The 21897-nt window shown below is 45.4% G+C and overlaps 1 protein-coding gene across 4 annotated transcripts; it reads left to right on the forward strand.

The window, feature by feature from the left end:
• The first annotated feature begins 178 nt into the window (after positions 1-178).
• LOC139581450 (C-terminal-binding protein 1-like) lies at positions 179-19636 on the forward strand. 4 transcript variants are annotated; one of them, XM_071411228.1, is made up of 11 exons: positions 423-561; positions 1926-1984; positions 2774-2940; positions 8045-8199; positions 9064-9208; positions 9382-9588; positions 9812-10026; positions 10971-11101; positions 13466-13593; positions 14218-14338; positions 14523-19636. In XM_071411228.1, exons 3-11 carry the CDS (start codon positions 2883-2885, stop codon positions 14695-14697), a joined length of 1335 nt encoding a protein of 444 aa, XP_071267329.1. In that variant the 5' UTR covers positions 423-561; positions 1926-1984; positions 2774-2882; the 3' UTR covers positions 14698-19636. The 4 variants fall into 4 exon arrangements, with proteins under 4 accessions (XP_071267328.1, XP_071267327.1, XP_071267329.1 ...); XM_071411227.1 differs by lacking the exons at positions 1926-1984; positions 2774-2940 and having other exon boundaries at positions 179-561; positions 14218-14359; positions 14523-14758; XM_071411226.1 differs by lacking the exons at positions 1926-1984; positions 2774-2940 and having other exon boundaries at positions 181-561.
• The last annotated feature ends 2261 nt before the right edge of the window (positions 19637-21897 follow it).

A 21897-nucleotide genomic window follows, 5' to 3' on the forward strand; every position in this document is an offset into this window, starting at 1 on the left:
AAGATGGTGTGTATTGGAATATTTATACATACATATCTTGAAACATACAGAGGATAGGGCACATTGACTTTAGTGACATCTAGTGGTCACTCAAAGTTATCTAAACGTTCTAAAGATTAGACAGATCATTGAGAAAGAGGTACTTTATTCGAGTAGGATCTGGGGGGGGGCATGTTTGTTTGAAAGGAACAATATGATACATTGCTCTATATTCATTAACTTGGGGAAGTGACCCTGTAAAAACAGAATTTCCTCTAAAGAACATTGCACGATAAATCGTAAGTTTATCCAGTCCATCGTAAACATGAAGTATGGAGAAGGCCAATGGGTGTGCTGTCTGTCCACCGCCATGGAAGGTGAGGGCGCTCTGCCTTCCCCCTCCTAAAACAGTGCACTGGTACCTCTCACTCTGCCCGTCACACGTTGTGTACGGCGGCCTGACCCCCCATGAACCTGCGACTTCCTCTTTCTCAGATTTCATGGCGATCGGGAGAGAGGGAAGACCACCGACGCACGCAAACTGTCCAGACACCTCAACACGACTGAAAGACATTTCTTGGGGTAATTAATCCACCGCTCTTGCGTTACTAGGTTACCGGGGTAGCGAATGATGCGTGCATAACGTGCACGTTGTGGAGATCCACGTTTCCCGGTGTTCTTGTGCTACTGCATTTCAGATATTCACATTGTAGCGCCATTCGCTGATAGCGAATCGGACGAAAATGGGCTCCCCTGTACGCATCTCCCACACGCAGTAGTATGGTAGCTAGCAAGCAAGCTAACTTGCTATGCTAACCATCCAACCGTAGATTGATATGCTTGATAAAATAAACTAGCTATCAGAAGGTTGAGAACTTAATGTGTATTTTTGGGATGGTTACAGGGCGTTTTGTTGAATTGAAATAGGATTCCTATCGATCAGAAGTATTTGTTTATCTGGCACTGTTAGCTGCCTAGTTAGCTAATGTTCGTTAGTTGGCTAACTAGCTAACGTTCGCTAACTAGCCAGATGCGATAACGGCCGTTATTAGTAGCCATCTAGCTTGCTAGTTAACTAGTTAGCATAGCGTCTTCTGCAGAGTTTTGAAACTTGTAGCTAGTTGTTCAATTTTGAAGGGATAGTGAAATGTAGTTAGGCCTAAACTTCGGCAGCCACATGTGGTAATGGTTTTGGCTTGCGAACAACTGTATTGAATACTTTGAATCAATGATATCAAAACTTCCATTGTTTCCATAACCCACACTGTCTGTTGATTACTTTGTGATGGGTTTCAAGATGTTTTATGCATATTCATTGCTACTTTTTACATATACGTACGTATTGGAATGTTGTCCCAACTTCTTAAACTTTGATGATTGTGATTCTTTGTAACTAAGTGTCATTTAATGGATCTTTTTCAGTAGAGAATTATAACTAACATTGTTCTCTGTTGGAGTCCAGTTTGTAGGCCTAGCCAAACTTGTACACATCACATTGACATTTTAGTCATTTAGCAGACAGTCTTATCCAAAGTGAGTTACAGGGACAATTAGGGTTATGTGCCTTGCTCAAGGATTTCACCTAGTCAGCTCAGGAATTTGAACCAGCAACCTTTCAGTTACTGGCCCAACTCCTTAACCACTATGTTAACACACACACACACACACATATATGTATGCTTACTTTATAAATTGTTAGACACCAGTCTTCATCAATTAGTGATCTAGGCCTAGCTACTGTTCAACAAATACTTTCTGTTATAAGGCCTCACATCTTTCTGCCAAACAGCCCAAGGTACTCCATGTTTAGCACTCACATTTTTATATCACTTAGGCCTAGACTAGTAGTGACTGATATGTTATCTAATTGAAGTAAGTTTGTTTGAGAGGGTGTGAGTGAAGAAGACCCTCTGATAATAACAAACTGTTTTGTCTCTGCTTGACAGTGAGATCTGAACAGACGTGAGTCGCAGACAGAACAGACACTGAGTGGATTCTCTTGCTGGTAAGTCTGCCACTCCTCCATATGGTTATTAGTCTTTCCGTTTATGGCCTTGGTCAAATACTTTGAAGCTGCACCATTCCTTTGTCCGTCCTGATTAGGTAATCATTGGCTAAATCTCCTACTGAACACTTGTATCACTCGATAAAGGGCTTAGGGACCAATTGTTCGGTTTGAGATTCAGCCAGGATCTCACACTATTGGATAGGTGAAAGTAAGGGTTAAACTACATAGCTTTCACCAATCCAGTCATGTCAGAGCAGGTATAACCATTTGGAAGAGAAGAAGAATGTATGCATTTTCAAAGTACTGAAACAAGCCCTAGGTTTGAATTTACCACAGAGGAAGCAGAAGGAAGAGTACACACTCACCAATACCACACTACATAGGCATGTGTTTGTCAGTTCCTTGAGTCATGGTTTCATTCATTTTTGTAATGTTATACATCACAAGTGTAGACACATGTATGCTACATTATTTTGTGTAAGAACATAGGCCTATCATCTGTTTAGTAGACGCCTCATCCTTAGGACCCTGTGTTATTGTAACGGCTTTAGCCTGCTAGGACTTGAAAGCACATTACTACAACTAACCCGCTGAGGGTCCTATCCTGCAGCAGTAACTATCCCTTCCTTCCTCCCTGTCTCTGAAATTCAATTTCTGTCTAACGTTATTGGCACAAAAGGAGAAATCCAAGTGGCAGAAGAAAGGCATTACAGCAGACATGACTAGCAGTAAAGTCTTTCACATTCTAACAGGTAACAACAACTGTCTCTCTCTCGCTCTCTGCAGGTGTTGCTCAGTGGGTAGTAGTGGTTTCTCGTGCTGGTGTTCTGTTGAAGGGGCTCCTTAGTGCTCTGTGCTGTTGTTTTGCTGTGTCCTGGGTTAGGACTGCCAGCCTATGGCTCTAATGGACAAGCACAAAGTCAAGCGGCAGAGACTTGACCGCATCTGTGAGGGTAAGGAGCCTTGAGACACAGACAAGGTCGTACATCTTACACACATTCAGGGTATTTGAATATTAGGATTTCACAATTCGTTATAGTCATATTGCTACACCAACATCACACATTCATAATACAACATGTTTTTTTACAGTGCGCTTACTGTGCTATCAGAACTTCCTCCAGAGATGTCTTGATTGGGCTCAAGGATGTGTGCAGTCTTAAAAAAAAAAAATGATACCTGAAATTGGTTGAATGTATTGTTACTGCCTCTTGTGACATGCCTATGACTATAATCGTTGGCACTTGGTTTACATCAGCTGCTGATATGGGAAGTCTGTTATTAATGATTAGCCTATTGGTGTGAACAGTGGCAGGTAGGTTAGTGAAGGCATGGGTTTGGAACAGTTGGAGAGAGAGAGCACAATGCCCTTATCGCACTTCCTGTTCCCGTCTGTGGGGATTTCAAGGGGGGTTAGTGGGTGGCCAAGCTGGTGTGTGAGCTGTGAGCCGCGAGAAACGATGCCAAGGTAAGGTACAAATGATGACGATCTGTGACAGGCTAGAATAAATGATGATCAAGGTTTCTTTTGACAAAGATAGAAATTAACTGAAAAGTAGGAATGGGCATTTGAAATGATTTCACTATTAGAATAATATCCAGATCTTTTGAGGAGATATCCTAATAGTCGAAATACATGTTTGAAAGATTTTCAATGGAGACTTGCTCGTGTGACTGGGGAGAGAGGCGGTGCCCTGAGCTCTGCTTGTTTCAGCAGACGCAGAAAAGGAGCTTTGATTAGTAATCTCCCACTTCACTTGCTACACATGCAGCCTCTGACTGTAGCGCCACTATGGTTACACATGCAGCCTCTGACTGTAGCGCCGCTATGATTACACATGCAGCCTCTGACTGTAGCGCCGCTATGATTACACATGCAGCCTCTGACTGTAGCGCCACTATGGTTACACATGCAGCCTCTGACTGTAGCGCCGCTATGATTACACATGCAGCCTCTGACTGTAGCGCCGCTATGATTACACATGCAGCCTCTGACTGTAGCGTCGCTATGGTTACACATGCAGCCTCTGACTAGCGTCGCTATGGTTACACATGCAGCCTCTAACTGTAGCGTCGCTATGATTACACATGCAGCCTCTGACTGTAGCGCCGCTATGATTACACATGCAGCCTCTGACTGTAGCGCCGCTATGATTACACATGCAGCCTCTGACTGTAGCGCCGCTATGATTACACATGCAGCCTCTGACTGTAGCGCCGCTATGATTACACATGCAGCCTCTGACTGTAGCGTCGCTATGATTACACATGCAGCCTCTGACTGTAGCGTCGCTATGGTTACACATGCAGCCTCTGACTGGTGCGTCGCTATGGTTACACATGCAGCCTCTGACTGGTGCGTCGCTATGGTTACACATGCAGCCTCTAACTGTAGCGTCGCTATGATTACACATGCAGCCTCTGACTGTAGCGTCGATATGATTACACATGCAGCCTCTGACTGTAGCGCCGCTATGATTACACATGCAGCCTCTGACTGTAGCGCCGCTATGATTACACATGCAGCCTCTGACTGTAGCGCCGCTATGATTACACATGCAGCCTCTGACTGTAGCGCCGCTATGGTTACACATGCAGCCTCTGACTGTTGCGCCGCTATGGTTACACATGCAGCCTCTGACTGTAGCGCCGCTATGATTACACATGCAGCCTCTGACTGTAGCGCCGCTATGATTACACATGCAGCCTCTGACTGTAGCGTCGCTATGGTTACACATGCAGCCTCTGACTGTAGCGTCGCTATGATTACACATGCAGCCTCTGACTGTAGCGTCGCTATGATTACACATGCAGCCTCTGACTGTAGCGTCGCTATGATTACACATGCAGCCTCTGACTGTAGCGTCGCTATGATTACACATGCAGCCTCTGACTGTAGCGTCGCTATGGTTACACATGCAGCCTCTGACTGTAGCGCCTCTATGATTCACCGACAATAACAACAAGCTACACGTGTAAAACGTGTGTTGGCTACCGGTGTGTTTTTTTGTTTTTATTGGGGTGCACGCATAAAAACTGATAAATCAGTTTTTTTGAAATGTCAAATGTAATAGCCTCCAATGATAGACCATGTACCAATGTCTCAAATAATTGTATTACATTTTTGACAAAGCCTTTTCATTGGTAAAATAGGCATATATTTATATATTTTTTAATGAATACTCTCACAAGTAATCGAATACTAATGTCTGTTCGGATATTTAAATATTCAAATAACCGTGTCCATCCCTACCGTAAAGGTAGCATGGTGTTATTCTTATTTAATATAGTATTTATTTTTATTTTTAAATTGGCATTACAAGTCATGCCAAGCCTAATTTGTAGTGTATACAAAAACAAACAAAAAGTCTCATTAAAGATGGTCCAGTTACCTTATTAAATTCGGTACATATTTGGCTTCTTTCTGGTTTGTACTGTCTACTGTTATACAAGGCTAAATAAAATGGTGCAAAATGCAGCTCTTGGGTGATGATAAAATGGAGGGAGTTGTCTGGAAGAGTCAGGTCCCCTGAGAGAAGTGAGAGGAGCAGGGTGAAGGGTCGTGGCTACAGGAAAACAGGCCAGCTGTCTCTTTAAAAAAAAAACAACAGCCTAACAGCCCCCAGCCCAGTCGCTGCCTGGCTATGCTAATGAGGTTAGTGCTGGTTGGCTGGCCCTCAATAGAGCTGCCCGTGATTGGAGCTGCGCGGTGGGGGAGGGACTGGGTGTGGATGACAGCAGGGTCCTAACCATCCAAGAACAGTCTGACAGAGAGAGAGAGAAAGAAAGAACGAACGATAGATAGGTAGAGAGCGAGGTGAGAGAGAGAGAGAGAGGAAGACAGGCTGGTTAACTTCATAATGCAAGGTTAGGCTCCGTGTGTGTGTGTTGTAAAATGTGTGTGTGAAGGAGAACTTGAAGATATGGGCTTGGGTGTGGTGTTGCCGACGAGTGTGTGTGTGTGCCGTTTCCTTTTTGCTTGGCGCGTCCTTGTAGCTGTTAAAGGAATTGAGCAACTGTGTGTCTGGCTGGAGGTAGGGTGGAGCAGCGCTGCGTTATTACCCTGCCCCTCCCTCTGCCCCTCCCCCTCACCTCTCCCTCACTCTGCTCTCTCACACTCCTCAAACCACAGGCAGAGGGAGGGAGAGAATGAATGAAGCGCTGAATGAATTGCATTGTGTGCTTGGCCATGCTTGTGCTCCATAGGCCTCGAGTATGCAAGGGTACTACGTGTGTGTGTTCTTCTTGTTAATTAACCAGTCATTGTGAATCCATTGTGATCTCCAGCATGTGGACATTAAGATATGTAACCTTAATTTAACTAGGCAAGTCAGTTCAGAACAAATTCACAATGATGCCTACCGGGGAACAGTGGGCTAACTTCCTTGTTCAGGGGCAGAACGACAGATTTTTACCTTGTCAGCTCGGGGATTGGATCCACCAACACTCTAACCACTAGGCTACCTGCCGCCCCTCTAACCGCTAGGCTACCATAAAGGAAAATGCTTGACGTTTTTTAATGAGATGCAGATTCACATTGATAAGCCTCCTCAGCTAGACCCAGTTACATATTAGGGGGACGTGTGTGTGTGTTGGGAAATACTCCGACATCACAGGAAGCGTCCGCAAATATTTGTCTTCCACCAGACCCCCCCCCCCACTATGGCACAGAGTGTTTGTTTGGGCATATCTGTGTGTGTCGGCTTCTGCATGGGTCCTTCCCTCTGTCCACGTGAATGCTCCAGTGAGACACGCCCCCCCCCCAGACCATACACCTGTCGCGCAGGGCAGAGAGTGTGTACGCACGTGTGTGATGTGGATAGGGGGTGGTTCTGGTCTAGCGGCCAGGGGTGTTTGTGTGTTACACTTTTCTGTGAGAGAGAAGGGCAGTTATAATCAGTTCAGAGAGATGGAGAGGCAGAGAGAGCTAAGACAAGTGATGATGGTATCAGTGATGATGTTAGCTGCCAGATTTCTCCCGTGACCTTTACCAGATGTTAGACTTGTGTTTGTCTGGCTTTGTCACATTCTGGCCACTAAGTGTTCATTTATTATTGATTATGTCCGTGCAGATGTAATTGCAGTAATGAATGGTGGTAGACGTGCGCAGGACCACGCTGGACAAAAAGTCTGCGTCAGTGGCGTGTGTCTGTGGCGTGTGTCAGTGGCGTGTGTGTACGGAACAGGAGTCACACTCGCCCTCCTCTCCACCCCTTGCTGGCACTGCAGCCAGCCAGTTCCGCAAGCATCTTCATCCTCTACTCTGGACGGGGACAGAGGTGGTGTGTGTGTGTCATCATAGCGGGTGTGAGTGCATGAGCTTGGGGAGTTGAATGTATTGAGCTTGTAGGTGAGTGTCCTCTTGAAGCCTCTATCTCTTTGTGATCTCAGATGCTCTCTCTGCAGTAGATCCAGTTCCATTATTATTATTATTACGTAACCATAGCAGCACACATACTGCTCAGTGCTCCCTCAGAGTGCTGGTGGTGACAAGACCCTGGCTATTTGTAGGGAAGACCAGAGATGTGGAGGGGACCGGAGATGTGGAGGGGACCGGAGATGTGGAGGGTGTTATGGGACTGACTTTGAGAGAATTTGGACTTGTAGTAGTAGTCATGTTGGTGGTCAGACTCATTATACAGGTTGACTCTACTCTGGCTGGCCCCAGCACTGATGATGCCAGTGGCTATTGTCATGCCTGGTTGAGTTTGAAGGGAAATTAATGGTGTGTGTTTAATGGTCAGGGCAGTGGTGTGTTCAGGTTTAGGGCAGTGAATCATATTGCCCTTGTCCAGACTCCAGAAAGATTGTTGAATCACTAAGCTCAGTGGACAGTCACATCTGGAAGAAAATGCCGTGGTGTGCTGTGTTTTCACTGTGTCACATATTCCCAAAGGAAGCCATTTTGTCTGGGCAAACAACCAACTCAAAATAGTGTTGCATGCTGCAACCAACCTAGCCAGCCATTGGAACCAAATCAGCATGTGAGAAGAATGCAACATTTAGTGACGTTTCATAATGCCAAATCATGGGTAACTGTCCTGTCTCCCCTGGCAGGCATCCGCCCCCCCATCCTGAACGGGCCCATGCACCCTCGGCCCCTGGTGGCCCTGCTGGACGGGCGAGACTGCACCATCGAGATGCCCATCCTGAAAGACGTGGCCACTGTGGCCTTCTGTGATGCCCAGTCCACCCAGGAGATCCATGAGAAGGTAGACACACACACACACAGACATGAGACACACTTACGTACACACACACGCATGATAATATACTTGGTGTAAGCTTCCTGTTCATGTGGCTATAAGCAGCAGTTTCTGATGAAAAAAAAGAAACAGTTCTTCAAGACTACTTCCTGACTGCCAGCCATATGTTTGGTATTGAGGAACTTTCCCTTAAAGACAGCGCCACGGACGGTGTTTTTGTTTTGTTGATGATGTAGCGCTGGGAAAGCGTTGTGCATCATGGAACTACATCTGCTGCTGTTCTATAGCGCGTTCAATGATGTCTGGGGGGAAAACTGTGTTGGATGTTGGCAGTAACTTCTTTGTTGTAATATGGCAAACGGACGTGGCAGTTTCACCATGAAGGATTCCAGCTGTAGTAACAGCTCTGTTCTCACCTGGACAACCAGCAGTATAGCTGTCTGCATTAACCCTGACTAACGCTGAGTTAACTCTGTAGGTGTTGAACCAGGCTGTATTAATGTGTGTTAGCTCTGTAGGTGTTGAACCAGGCTGTATTAATGTGTGTTAACTCTGTAGGTGTTGAACCAGGCTGTATTAATGTGTGTTAGCTCTGTAGGTGTTGAACCAGGCTGTATTAATGTGTGTTAACTCTAGGTGTTGAACCAGGCTGTATTAATGTGTGTTAACTCTGTAGGTGTTGAACCAGGCTGTATTAATGTGTGTTAACTCTGTAGGTGTTGAACCAGGCTGTATTAATGTGTGTTAACTCTGTAGGTGTTGAACCAGGCTGTATTAATGTGTGTTAACTCTAGGTGTTGAACCAGGCTGTATTAATGTGTGTTAACTCTAGGTGTTGAACCAGGCTGTATTAATGTGTGTTAACTCTAGGTGTTGAACGAGGCGGTGGGGGCTCTGCTCTACCACACCATCACTCTTTCTAGAGACGACCTGGACAAGTTCAAAGGCCTCCGAGTCATCGTCAGGATCGGCAGCGGCTTTGACAACGTCGACATCAAAGCCGCAGCTGAGCTTGGTGAGTCACGACGGATGCACACACAGTATGCAGACGAACAGGTACACACAGATAAATATTACACATCAACAGATACACAGACCACCACTTCTCTGGCCTTAGGCCTTCGCTATGTTCTGCCAATAGTGTACCTACTTCAGCCTTTACAACCTATGTCCGTCCCCCCCCCCCAGGCATCGCGGTGTGTAACGTGCCGGCGTCGTCGGTGGAGGAGACGGCCGACACATCCTTATGTCTGATCCTAAACCTGTACCGTCGGGTCACCTGGATGCATCAGGCCCTGAGGGAGGGCACCAGGGCCTCCAGCGTGGAGCAGATCAGGGAGGTAGCCGGCGACGCTGCCCGCATCCGGGGGGAGACGCTGGGCATCATCGGCCTTGGTAAGTGGGTGTACTGGGGGCAGGATATGTACGTTTATGGAGTTAGGAGGTAATGTAGAATGGGCAGATTTGGAGCAGCTGAATTTGGTCTAAGACTGGCCCTTTTTAAAAATCAACAATAGGGTCTGCCAGAGGCCCTGGAATTTGCTTTGGGTGCCTAAATGCCCCACCAAAATACTCTAGGGAAAACAATCGCTAACCCTGTGTTGCCCTCTCTCTACAGGTCGTGTGGGCCAGGCGGTGGCTCTGCGGGCCAAGGCGTTTGGTTTCGGGGTGATCTTCTACGACCCCTACCTGCCTGATGGTGTGGAGCGCTCCCTGGGTCTGCAGAGGATGGCTACCCTCCAGGACCTGCTCATCCACTCTGACTGTGTTTCTCTACACTGCAGCCTCAACGAACACAACCACCACCTCATCAATGACTTCACCATCAAACAGGTGTGCACAGGGGCCTAAATGAAAACAGTTATTTGGAAGCACTGGTGCTCCCACTTAAAGTTAGCAGCACCATATTCTATTTAGGAACACCAGGAAATGTTTGAATTGATTGAGATACAGCCTGTATTGGGCTTATATGAGTACTATCTACTGTTGAAGCACATATTGTGCCCTAGAAACTAATATGTAATACTGTAAAGACATTAGTTTGTTATAAAAGCAAAAATGTTGATACTGTCATTGAAGTTACAAAGTAATTTGTAGCCACCAAAGAAAATAATTGCCCTTTAGTTGAAACTATATTAACTACTTTGAAGAATCTTAAATATAAAATATATACAAATTTGCTTACTACATGATTCCATATTTGTTATTTCATAGTTTTGATGTATTCACTATTATTGTACCATGTATAGATAGTAAAATTAAGGAAACCCTTGAATGAGTATGTGTCCAAACTTTTGACTGGCACTGTATGTTCATGAGGTAGTACAGCCGCTCTTAACATCAGGTGTATTAACTTTGATTACAACAGCAACATAGGACTTTGGAAATGTCTTTATAATTGCATGATAATGGAATTATTACTGTATTCAAATATATTTTAAGTAGTTGCTTTCTCACATCTGTTTTCAAATTGTTTTAAAAAGTAGTAATTTTGTGGGATCTGTATTCAAATGGTTTTAAAAAGTAGTAGTTTTGTGGGATCTATATTCAAATTGTTTCAAAAAGTAGTAGTTTTGTGGGATCTATATTCAAATTGTTTCAAAAAGTAGTAGTTTTGTGGGAACTGTATTTAAATAGTATAACTATATGTTCCGCTGAAAAAAGTGACTTTGTGCACAAAGTAAAGTTAAAGTCTAGTCTTCCCAGGTCTGTTATACTGGTGCAGTGAGTTTGTGAGTGTGTATTACTTTAACACTGTGTGTGTGGTCCCTCTGAAGATGCGTCAGGGAGCGTTCCTGGTGAACTCTGCGCGGGGGGGTCTGGTGGATGAGAAGGCTCTGGCTCAGGCCCTGAAGGAAGGACGTATACGAGGAGCTGCGCTGGACGTCCACGAGACAGAGCCCTTCAGGTACACCCACGCACTGGCTGTTCAGTCGTTCCTCTCTAACCTTGACTCTCCCTCTCTCTTTCCTAGGGCTGTCCCCAACTAAAACAAATCTTGGTCTACCAAGAGTTGTCTGTTCTTTCGGACAAATTTTTGTACTTATATTTTTCCATATATAAGTTGCCGGGCTCAGACTTGCTGTTTAAAAGAAGAAAAGGCAGCGATTGACTGTGTGACTAGAACCATCGTCTCTCGCCCTGCTGCAGTGAACAGCACAGTGTTTATCTCACTGTTCGTGTTGCTGAAGCTGCAACATAATTACAGACATTTCTGACTGAAAAGTTTGGTGAACAAAATCCCTAATTTGTTAGGAAAAACATTCCCTATTCCCTCAACTCTTGCTCTCTTTACGTGACACATGTATGCATCGCATGCACCTGACCAATAGGGCCTGACCTATAGCATATCAGAATCACATCAATAAATTGGTTATAACAAACTTCGAACACCATAACAGCAAAATGCAGAGGACGTGACGAACTTGAAACGGGAGAATGTTTAGGCTACTGGTTGCTCAGGAGGTAAAGAGGAAGTCAGATTTGTGGAATAAATGTGACTAGTTGTGGAAAATACTAGAGATCAAGAAAAAGAAGGTAAGGAGAAAGTGCTGTGTGCCAAGCAGCTGCTGTTAGATTATAATCTTTCTGACTGTTTGGAACAATATAAACAACAGTGAATACATTTTAAGAATACCAGAGAGTTTGTTGTAACGTTTCTTTGTTAAGCCTTTATTAAAGCTAAGACTAAAAACAGTCGCATTCGTGAATGCAAATTCCGAAATATAATGGTTTATTTATTGTTAGGCTAATTATTCAAGGATTGCTTTATTTCATTTTTAAACTAAAGAGATTTTGTTGCAGTGTCATGTACACCTTTAAAGTGGCGTTTTAAATACAAAACAAATTGACAATACAACTTTCATTACAGTTACATAGCAATAAAAAAGAGTCTAGCCTGCTGGGTGGATAGGAACATTAGCCCGAGCCATTTAGGAGGGATATCACAGCTGCCACAAATGATTGTTTTATTTATTAAACCTTTAACTAGGCAAGTCAGTTAAGAACAAATTCTTATTTTACAATGATGGCCTACCCCTGCCAAACCCTCCCCTAACCTGGACGATGCTGGGCCAATTGTGTGCCGCCTTATGGGACTCCCGATCACAGCCGGTTGTGATAAAGCCCGGGATCGAACCAGGGTCCTTAGTGACAGGATACAGTGGACCGCTGTGGCACGCGGGAGCCCCGAGTGATGATATGAACAAATGATTGATTGATACAGTAGCCTATATAAGTATTGAAATATAGGCCTTAGTTACAGTATTAAGACTAAATAGGATGCGCTCTTAGTCCTACAGCTCAATGGTGGTTATACAAGGCTGCTATACCAAGCCTACTAATGATAATGATATTACTTGTTATTATAATGACCATCATCATCATAATCATAACAATAATGAGATCAAGAAAAATTGAGCATTATTATTATAAATATAATTTTTCTGACAATTTGGAACACTGTAAACAACACTAAATACATGATACATGATAGCATAGAGGCTGTGCTCAAAGTGTAAAGCCTTTATTACAGCAAAGCAAAGATTACAAAATGTTGTACTTGTCGACGCGTGACCCTTGGTGCTCACGCAATCAGTAGGATATTAAACAAACACTCAAACAGGCAACAGTAGCAGGAGCTCTTATTTCTGTAGATATATATGGATGATTTATAAAGCCAGCCACATTTAACAGTTAGGCCATTGGTTGTAGACATAATTAAGTTGGTATTTCCGCTCTCCTCACTTTTCTTTGACAATAATGCAAGGGCTGTTTTCTCGTCTCCTCATTCTTCTGCTGCCTCCGCCGCATTGTTCTCAACACCAATATGGTGGTTAACTTGGCTATTATGCACATAGCAACATGGTCTAGACAAAGTCTCCAATTCAACAGTGCACTGATGTGTTTCAGAACTGCGGACAGCGACCACTATCCAACGTATTAGAACACATTTGTTATAATATCATTTTTATTGGTGTTCCACCATTGTTCTTATGTAATATAATCATATACAATTTCAGTAGCACGTCTTGGTGATGGACTGTACCATCCCCACAGCCTCCACAATGGATCAGTCCACTCAGACAGGCGCCAATCAAACAGGGGTCTTGTACACCATGATATATATATTGCTACTGGTCGACTGAAGAAATCTCGGTCGACCATCAGCCTATTGACCAAACAATAGACCAGTTGACTAAATGGTGTCAGCCCTACTCTTTACTCTCTAAGCCTAACCCCCCCCCCCCCCCCCCCCCTCTCTCTGTTGTAGTTTCTCACAGGGCCCTCTGAAAGATGCTCCCAACCTCATCTGTACCCCCCACACCTCCTGGTATAGTGAGCAGGCCTCCATCGAGGCCAGAGAGGAGGCAGCCAGGGAGGTGCGCCGGGCCATCACTGGTAAAACCAAGCCCTAACACTCAATCCTAATTTTGGATGATTAGTTTCCTGGTTAGACATTGGTTATTAAATAATTTCAGTGGTTTTCTAAAGCTTGAATATGGCTGCATGTTTTGAGGTTCTAAAGTGGTGTGGTGTTCTGATATCTTAGGTCCACTCTAACCCCTTGACCCCATCTGTCTGTCCCGTTTCTCTCTCTGTCTGTCCCCCGTCTGTATGTCTGTCCCCCGTCTGTATGTCTGTCCCCCCATCTGTATGTCTGTCCCGTTTCTCTCTCTGTCTGTCCCCCGTCTGTATGTCTGTCCCCCGTCTGTATGTCTGTCCCCCCATCTGTATGTCTGTCCCCTCCATCTGTATGTCTGTCCCCCCCCGGTCTGTATGTCTGTCCGTCCCCCCGGTCTGTATGTCGGTCCGTCCCCCCGGTCTGTATGTCTGTCCCCCCACCCGTCTGTATGTCTGTCCCACCCGTCTGTATGTCTGTCCCCCCCCGTCTGTATGTCTGTCCCCCCCCGTCTGTATGTCTGCCCCCCCCCCGTCGGTATGTCTGTCCCCCCCGTTTGTATGTCTGTCCCCTCCCCGTCTATATGTCTGTCCCCCCGTCTCTGTCTGTCTGTGTTCTGTTAGGTCGTATTCCAGACAGTCTGAAGAACTGTGTGAATAAGGAGTATCTGATGGCAGCGTCACAGTGGCCCAGTATGGAGGTTGCGACAGTCCACCCCGAACTCAACATAGCCTCAGCATACAGGTGAGACCCCCAGCGGTTAAGGTGAGCATGGGAGAGGAGGACAACCAAGTCAGGAAGTGTCAGGATTATTTGATCAATTATCAATTGTATCTGAATATTCTATAGCATGTTGACCTCCTGATATACAAATCCCCTCTCTCTTTCTCTCCCCCATCTCTCTCTCTCCTCCATCTCTCTCTCTCAGGTTTCCTGCAGGTCTGATCAGCGTGGCAGCAGGGGGTTTGACAGGGGCAGGTGCAGGGGTAGAGGCTCTGGCCCTGGCTCACGCCATCACCCCTGTGTCCCATCCCCCCCACGCCCCATCGCCAGGGCAACCCAGCAAGGCTGAGGCAGACAGAGACATCTCCTCTGACCAATAGCACCCCAACATTCCTTCATCACCCCTGGAAACCAACAACCCACCCCCTCCCACCATTTTCATCATTACCACTGACCTCAGGCAGATTGACACTGGGGTTCCGGTTTGATCCGGTTTCAGCTGGATCCTTCAAAACACAGTACCAGTCCAGGAGTGACCCGCCCGTCCACAACATGCCCCCTCTCCCCCTCCGGAAGCCCTTCCTCGGACCTCCCTCAACCCCTCCCCCTTACCTCCATATCCCTCCACACCAACACACCTTCAGCAATAACTCTTCTCAAGGATTCAATCATTGGATTGGTATATTTCTTGAGTTGTATTTTTTTGGGGGGGGTGAAAGCAAAACATTTTTTTGCTGTTGATCTGTTATGATTGTAGGTGTTTTTGTTTTGAGTAGCATTTCTGCAGTGAGGCTGGACTGTGAGGCTAGCTGTTTTCTCCCTGGTTGTTTTGATCAGTGAGAGAGGAGTGAAGGTTTGGCCCATCTCTCTCTCTCTGACATCTCTCTCTCTCTGACATCTCTCTCTCTCTGACATCTCTCTCTCTCTGACATCTCTCTCTCTCTCTGACATCTCTCTCTCTCTCTGACATCTCTCTCTCTCTGACATCTCTCTCTCTCTGACATCTCTCTCTCTCTCTGACGTCTATCTCTCTCTGACGTCTATCTCTCTCTGACGTCTATCTCTCTCTGACGTCTATCTCTCTCTGACGTCTATCTCTCTCTGACGTCTATCTCTCTCTGACGTCTATCTCTCTCTGACGTCTATCTCTCTCTGACGTCTATCTCTCTCTGACGTCTATCTCTCTCTGACGTCTCTCTCTCTCTGACGTCTCTCTCTCTCTGACGTCTCTCTCTCTCTGACGTCTCTCTCTCTCTGACGTCTCTCTCTCTCTGACGTCTCTCTCTCTGACGTCTCTTTCTCTCTCTGACGTCTCTTTCTCTCTCTGACGTCTCTTTCTCTCTCTGACGTCTCTTTCTCTCTCTGACGTCTCTTTCTTTCTCTCTCTGACGTCTCTTTCTCTCTCTGACGTCTCTTTCTCTCTCTGACGTCTCTTTCTCTCTCTGACGTCTCTTTCTCTCTCTGACGTCTCTTTCTCTCTCTGACGTCTCTTTCTCTCTCTGACGTCTCTTTCTCTCTCTGACCTCTCTCTCTCTCTCTGACCTCTCTCTCTCTCTCTGACCTCTCTCTCTCTCTCTGACCTCTCTCTCTCTCTCTGACCTCTCTCGCTCTCTGACCTCTCTCGCTCTCTCTCTCTCTGACCTCTCTCGCTCTCTCTCTCTGACCTCTCTCTCTCATCTCTCTCTCTCTCTCTGACATCTCTCATTTAAGAAAATGTGTACAACAATAAGACAACACGACACCAAGCTTCTATTGGCCCGATTCCTAGCCTGATTCGAGATATGTATCTGAAGACAAGTCAGCTAGCTTTAGCCAAGTTATCTAAAGCTAGTCAGATCTGGGACCAGGCTATCTGATTCCTTGTCTGTCTGTCTGTTGGCTAGTGTAGGGATGAATAATGTCAGTGTGGAGCTGAAACTTTAACGAAGCATGTTTAATCTGTCTCCACTGCCTCTGCTCCACTGCCTCTGTGTCAGACCCTTTCTGTATGTCTCTTCTCCTTAAGATGGTGAAACCTCTCCTTTGTCAGGCGATAACTCGCTGTTTTTACGTCCCCTTTTTATGATGTAATGGCCAAGCTCCTTTTTTCCAGCTCCAGTCACTTCCTGTTGAAAGGTCAGATGGATGGCGTCCTATGGACTCTGTATCATCACTTTACACATGGTCTTATACTCGACAGTTAGGTGAAGCGTTTGTTCTGTAAAGGAAGACCCCTGAAGCGGTGTGGAGCTTCAACATCATGTGACAACAGTTTCATATCAGTTGGATAGTGGATTGGAATTTCACTTCATACAAAAAGACTGAATTATTGTGTATGGACATTTTGTTTTTCAGAGGCACTTAACGCCGAGTACGCACACCCACCCACCCACGCAGAGTGAGCTGAGCCCAGTGGGCAGCCTAGGGAAGGGTTTCCCAACCTCACCCCCCCCCTTCCTCCCCGGGTGCACCTTTTGGTTTTTTGCCCTAGCACTACACAGCTGATTCAAATAATCAAAGCTTGATGATGAGTCGGTTATTTTAATCAGCTGTGTAGTGATAGGGAAAACCCTAGCTTAGAGCAGCACAGGTCAGGTGTGTAGGACAGAGGTTTGGCCAGCAGGGGGGCGGGGGGGGCACTGCCATGCGAATGCTTAGTCAGGCTGTGCTCGGATGGCTACAGTGTGGTTTAGTACCAGCCAGACAGCTAGCTCTGGCGCCCCCTGGGTTTTCCTAACACATCCACACAGCAGTCAGCCATAGGGCAGGTGAAGTACATCAAATACCGCTGACTTCCAAAGACAACAGGGACGGGTGACAAGGCGAGGACTTGCAGTCTTTCTCCCCGACCTCTCTCCTTTATGCGCAGTCCATCCCCAACCTCTCCCCCCCTCTCTCTTTCTCACCCCATCCAGCCCCTGAAGAACTCGGCTCTCCACTAGCGCTTTATCAGCCTGTGTGGATCCACCCATCCCTTTAAGATAGGACCGGCGATGTAGCCAGCGTGTGGATTCAACCATCCCTTTCTAACAAGACAAAGGGATTCACCATTCCCTTTTAAGAACAAGGGTGGGTTGTGTTTATTCTTCCATACTCTAGAGTGGCTTTGCGAAGGAGACGGTATCTATGTGGATCCACCCATGGTTGTATTGACAAGTCATCGTTGTCTTTCTAAAGGAGTAGTCCCTACGATTAACTCTTAATGCCGTCGTCTCTCGTCGTATCAAGGGAATACCCTTGTAGTACCTCAGTAACAGATAATGAATGTACGTTCAAACCCTTTTCTTTTCCTGTACAGCTTTTCTAGTGACCTCTGCTATTCCTGGGAGGGTTGTGAAAATTGTAGCACTGACGACGATCAATAAAGACCCCCACTAACTCAATGACCAAACTGGAGAGGATTTCCTTTCAATCTCTGTCTTCAAAACCAGTTACTTATCTCTGCGTTTTCATCTTTTCTACTTCATTTGTTTCTCTGTGGAAAACGAGCACAATGCTTTCCCCTGATTTTTGATTGGACATCAGATTCCGTCTGACAAGTTTCTTCAACCTCCTGTTCTACAGAATAATGTAACTTGGAGGAAAATTCAAAGCGTCAGCTTGACCTGTTAGTTTCTTTTCTAGAATATAGAAGTAGATGCCTTTCTCTTTCCCCTAATGCTGCTCTAGCTATTGTGCATGTAAGGTATTTTTGGAGGGTAAATGATATTAGCTTAAAGATTGTTACGTTGTTGTCCACCCTTTGCTTCCCAGTGCTTTACCCTTAACCCAAGTTGCCACTTTGTGGTGGTCAGTAACCAGTGATGTACAGTTTTTCCCCTACCTACCAGAGTCTGAGGACATGGGAGTGTGCCTGTGTCCAAACATTATAGGCTCCTGTCTCATGTGATTTTATATATATATATATATTTATATATATATATATATATTAATATCCCCAATAGTTTGAATTATGAGCGTAAATTGTGATCTTACATTGCCGTTGATGATATTGATGACATATTTGGGTTGTTTTCAGTTCAGCACTCACTGTGTTGTTGAAACCATTCGTTTTCTTTGTTTTGTAATCTATCTCTGGGTTCTACATGTTGTACTGAAACATTTCAGAAACAAACAAAAAAAATCCCTTTTGAAACGTTTTGTGAAATGTTTTTTGTCCTAGCCACTCTGCCGTACGTAGCAGCTGTCCTATCCAGCCGGAAACCTCCGGGCCTTAACTCTCCCTATAAAGTAGCTGTAGAGTTACCATGGAAACACTTACTGCCTTAATCACAGTTGACCACAGTAGGTGAGGTAGGAGACACAGTCAGAAGTCACACTAACAACTAACACTTTACAGTCTGTATTCAATCAATACTGGTGAAAGAGTTTTGCCGGATTATTCAAAAGTAACTGAAAAAAGCACATTTGAATTGATATGCAGTTGTCTTTTAGTTTGAAACAGCAAATTATTTGTTGAGTACATCAATTAAAATATGCATTATTTCAGTGCAGAATAAAAAATGTCTGGCTTAACCATGCAACCAGGTTGACCGTTTTGATTGAATATGCCCTACATGTAACCCAGCAGGTCACTGGCAGTGCTACAGACTGAAGGGAAGTCCACCTGATATTTCACTCGGGTGTGAGAATGTTCCCCCTCTGAAAGGGTCTTTCATGGCCAGCCCCGAGCCACACCAAACACTGGTGTGGTCTAGCAGACATGCAGCAAATGATGGACAGAATTGGTCACTTTAATCTCTCAGGGTTCAAATACAAACATACCCTCCTGCACACTGTCTCTCGCTCCATCCGTTTCATGTTCCCACCCTCCTGCACTCTCCATCCGTTTCGTGTTCCAACCTCCTGCACTCTCCATCCGTTTCGTGTTCCACCCTCCTGCACTCTCTCCATCCGTTTCGTGTTCTACCCTCCTGCGCTCTCTCCATCCGTTTCGTGTTCCACCCTCCTACACTCTCGTGTTCTTCCCTCTGTGCACTGTGAGTGCTGTATTTGGTTTTACTGTCTGTTCTGTTCTTTGGCACTGACATCTAACCTTCATCTAATAATGAATGAATGAATGTTTTAAATGAGCTGTGTGTAATGGTGAAATTTGGGAAATGTATTTTTACAACATGTGAACATGATTCCTTTTTGGGGGGTCTTTCACTCACTCTTGTCGTGAATTAATAGATTTTCTTTCACCAGACTGCAAAATCCATAAAAAAATAGAAAAACAGTCTCCTGTAACTAGGCTCTTAAGCTTTATTTTTGTTTTGTTTACTTTTTTTATTAGAAACAATCATGTTTGTTTCCGATGGTAAACTCCACACCGTATTTTAATAAAATCCCAAAAATTAACCCTTTTCTTTCTCACGCTGCTTTCTTCTGTTGAAGGTAATGGTCTTTCTGTCTTAATCTGTCTCTGTCTCGTGTGTGTGTGTGTGTGTGTGTGTGTGTGTGTGTGTGTGTGTGTGAAACCTTTAGCTGATTTGATGGGCAGTTGCTCTTGCTTCATCTGAATAGTGAATTTAGCTACAGCCTGTGCAGTGTGTCCTCAACTCTGAGAACAAGGAGAATCTTCTATCATATTGCCTGTATGGATATTACCCTCAGCCTTGAGCTTTACGAGATTCATTCAGTGTGTGTATACTTGTGAGAGTGCGTAGTGCAAGGTTTGCAGTGATAACCCAGAGGTGCTGCCTGCCTTCCTCCAGCCCTGGGGATAGGAGCAAGGTTTACAAACCACTGCCTCCCCTAACTAACTGTTTACAACCTTTTGTCTCTGTCTTTATATGGGCACTGGGGTGATGCAGTGCCAAGCGCTCCAGAGCTCACGGCAGCTTTACAAGTAGGCAGGCCAGGTGGGGGTGCAGGCAGGCAGCGGAGAGGGGTACAGTCATAGCATCATGTGGCTGGGAATGCCAACTCCAAAATTGTTACCACATGTACCATCCGTAACCCCTGACGAGAGAGCGGTCTAAACCTCATGGTCCCATCGCTGGAGGGAGGCCCCCTTGGTTGTACTCCATCTACTTCGGATATTCCCCTAGGCTGAGCTACGGCACCCTTCGGCAAAAGCTATCTTGGGTACACACGTGCATGGAAGCTACCTAGGATGCAATGCCACCTTTGATTAATGTGAAACGTTTTATGACGAGCCCTTTTAATATGTACTTCCTATGCCCTCAGACCAACACTCCATCTCTCTACCAGATAAACAACACTGTAGGCTTGTAACTAGCTGTGGGAGGTGGACGGGATGTGAGTTTGTTTTCCTCTTGACTTGTTAATTTTCCTTCCTCACAAGGAGCTGCATTTTCCATAGGTCAGTATTTCCATAGGACAGTACACAGCAACTGTAATCCCTTCCTGGTAGCTGTTCTACATTACATCATATGGAGTGAAATATACAGCTTATTGCGGATTCTAGAAGGTATACTACCGTTCTCAACAGTTAGCTCGTTTTAAGGGACTTTGGTGTTCACTTGTCATAAGTCAATTTTATGTGAGTGTTAGTCATTGAGCTCTCTCTTCCTGTATAGTCACTGTTGGGGTGCCAGCGACCCTCCTTTCGTGAGAAGCATTCGTCAGGGGAAAGAACAGGTTGCATAATGATCTCTCTGACGGAGGCCCGGGGAGAAAACAGCTTTTTAACAGGCTGATTCACTGGCCACTGTGCCCCCCGTTTCCCACTCCGAGCTAGTTTGTTTTGCAACAGGCTGTGCTGCCCTCATCCGTCCTCTAGCCCCAGCCCTGGTGCTGCACTCCCCTGCCAGACCCCACAATGGCCCTGGACCAGGATATTTATCTGGCGCTAGGGGGTGGGGGGATACTGATCCACAGAGACGTCAATACAACCTTGGAATACATCGGTGGACCTGTAAAAAATGTGACTTTAGGGAAGTTGATTAGTTACTGTCATGGTGGGTCGGGGTCATATGATGGGAAATGGGGTATTTGTTTTGGGGTGGTCGTTGAAGACCAGACTACATCCTGCTGGCTAGAAACCTCTTCTTTACTAACTAGCTTTACTTGTAAAAAGCTTTAGGTAGGTCAGAGTAATAAAAAACTGTTGGGGTCCACTGGTCAAGAGTAGGGCCAGGAGCCCAAGAGAGAAGCTCCAGGGCCCATGGAAGGTTGTATTGTTTAAGTGAGATTGAAAGTGTTGTTGACAAGACAGAAGACAATCTTTGTGTGCATGATAAATGAACCTCTGTATAGACTCCTCAGGCCCTCACGTTCAATCCAGGGATTGTATTAGTAACCCAAAGATGAGACCTCTAATATTTGCCCGTCCTCATATAAATATTAATCTTTACAATGGATGGCTTGAAGATGACATCATCAGGGGGTCACATCGGTACTGAGTTCTGTGTTTCCGATAATAACTAGAACGTTGTATCTGGCCTACTTTCTCCATCCCCGTTATCCTTTATAACCGTGTGTCTCAATAATGGAGTTCTGGCTTCTGCCACTTGGCAAGTGTGTGTGTGCGCGCGGTTCGATATCAGTTGTTTTAGTGTGTGTGATGTGCGCCAAGTGGTAAGCCGCTCTGTGCTCATCCTGCTGTGACTCAAATCCAGAACAGGCCAGTGTGATCAGTGCCAACGTGTATGTTG

Source organism: Salvelinus alpinus, chromosome 7 (assembly GCF_045679555.1).
Source record: "Salvelinus alpinus chromosome 7, SLU_Salpinus.1, whole genome shotgun sequence".
Lineage (NCBI taxonomy): Eukaryota > Metazoa > Chordata > Actinopteri > Salmoniformes > Salmonidae > Salvelinus > Salvelinus alpinus.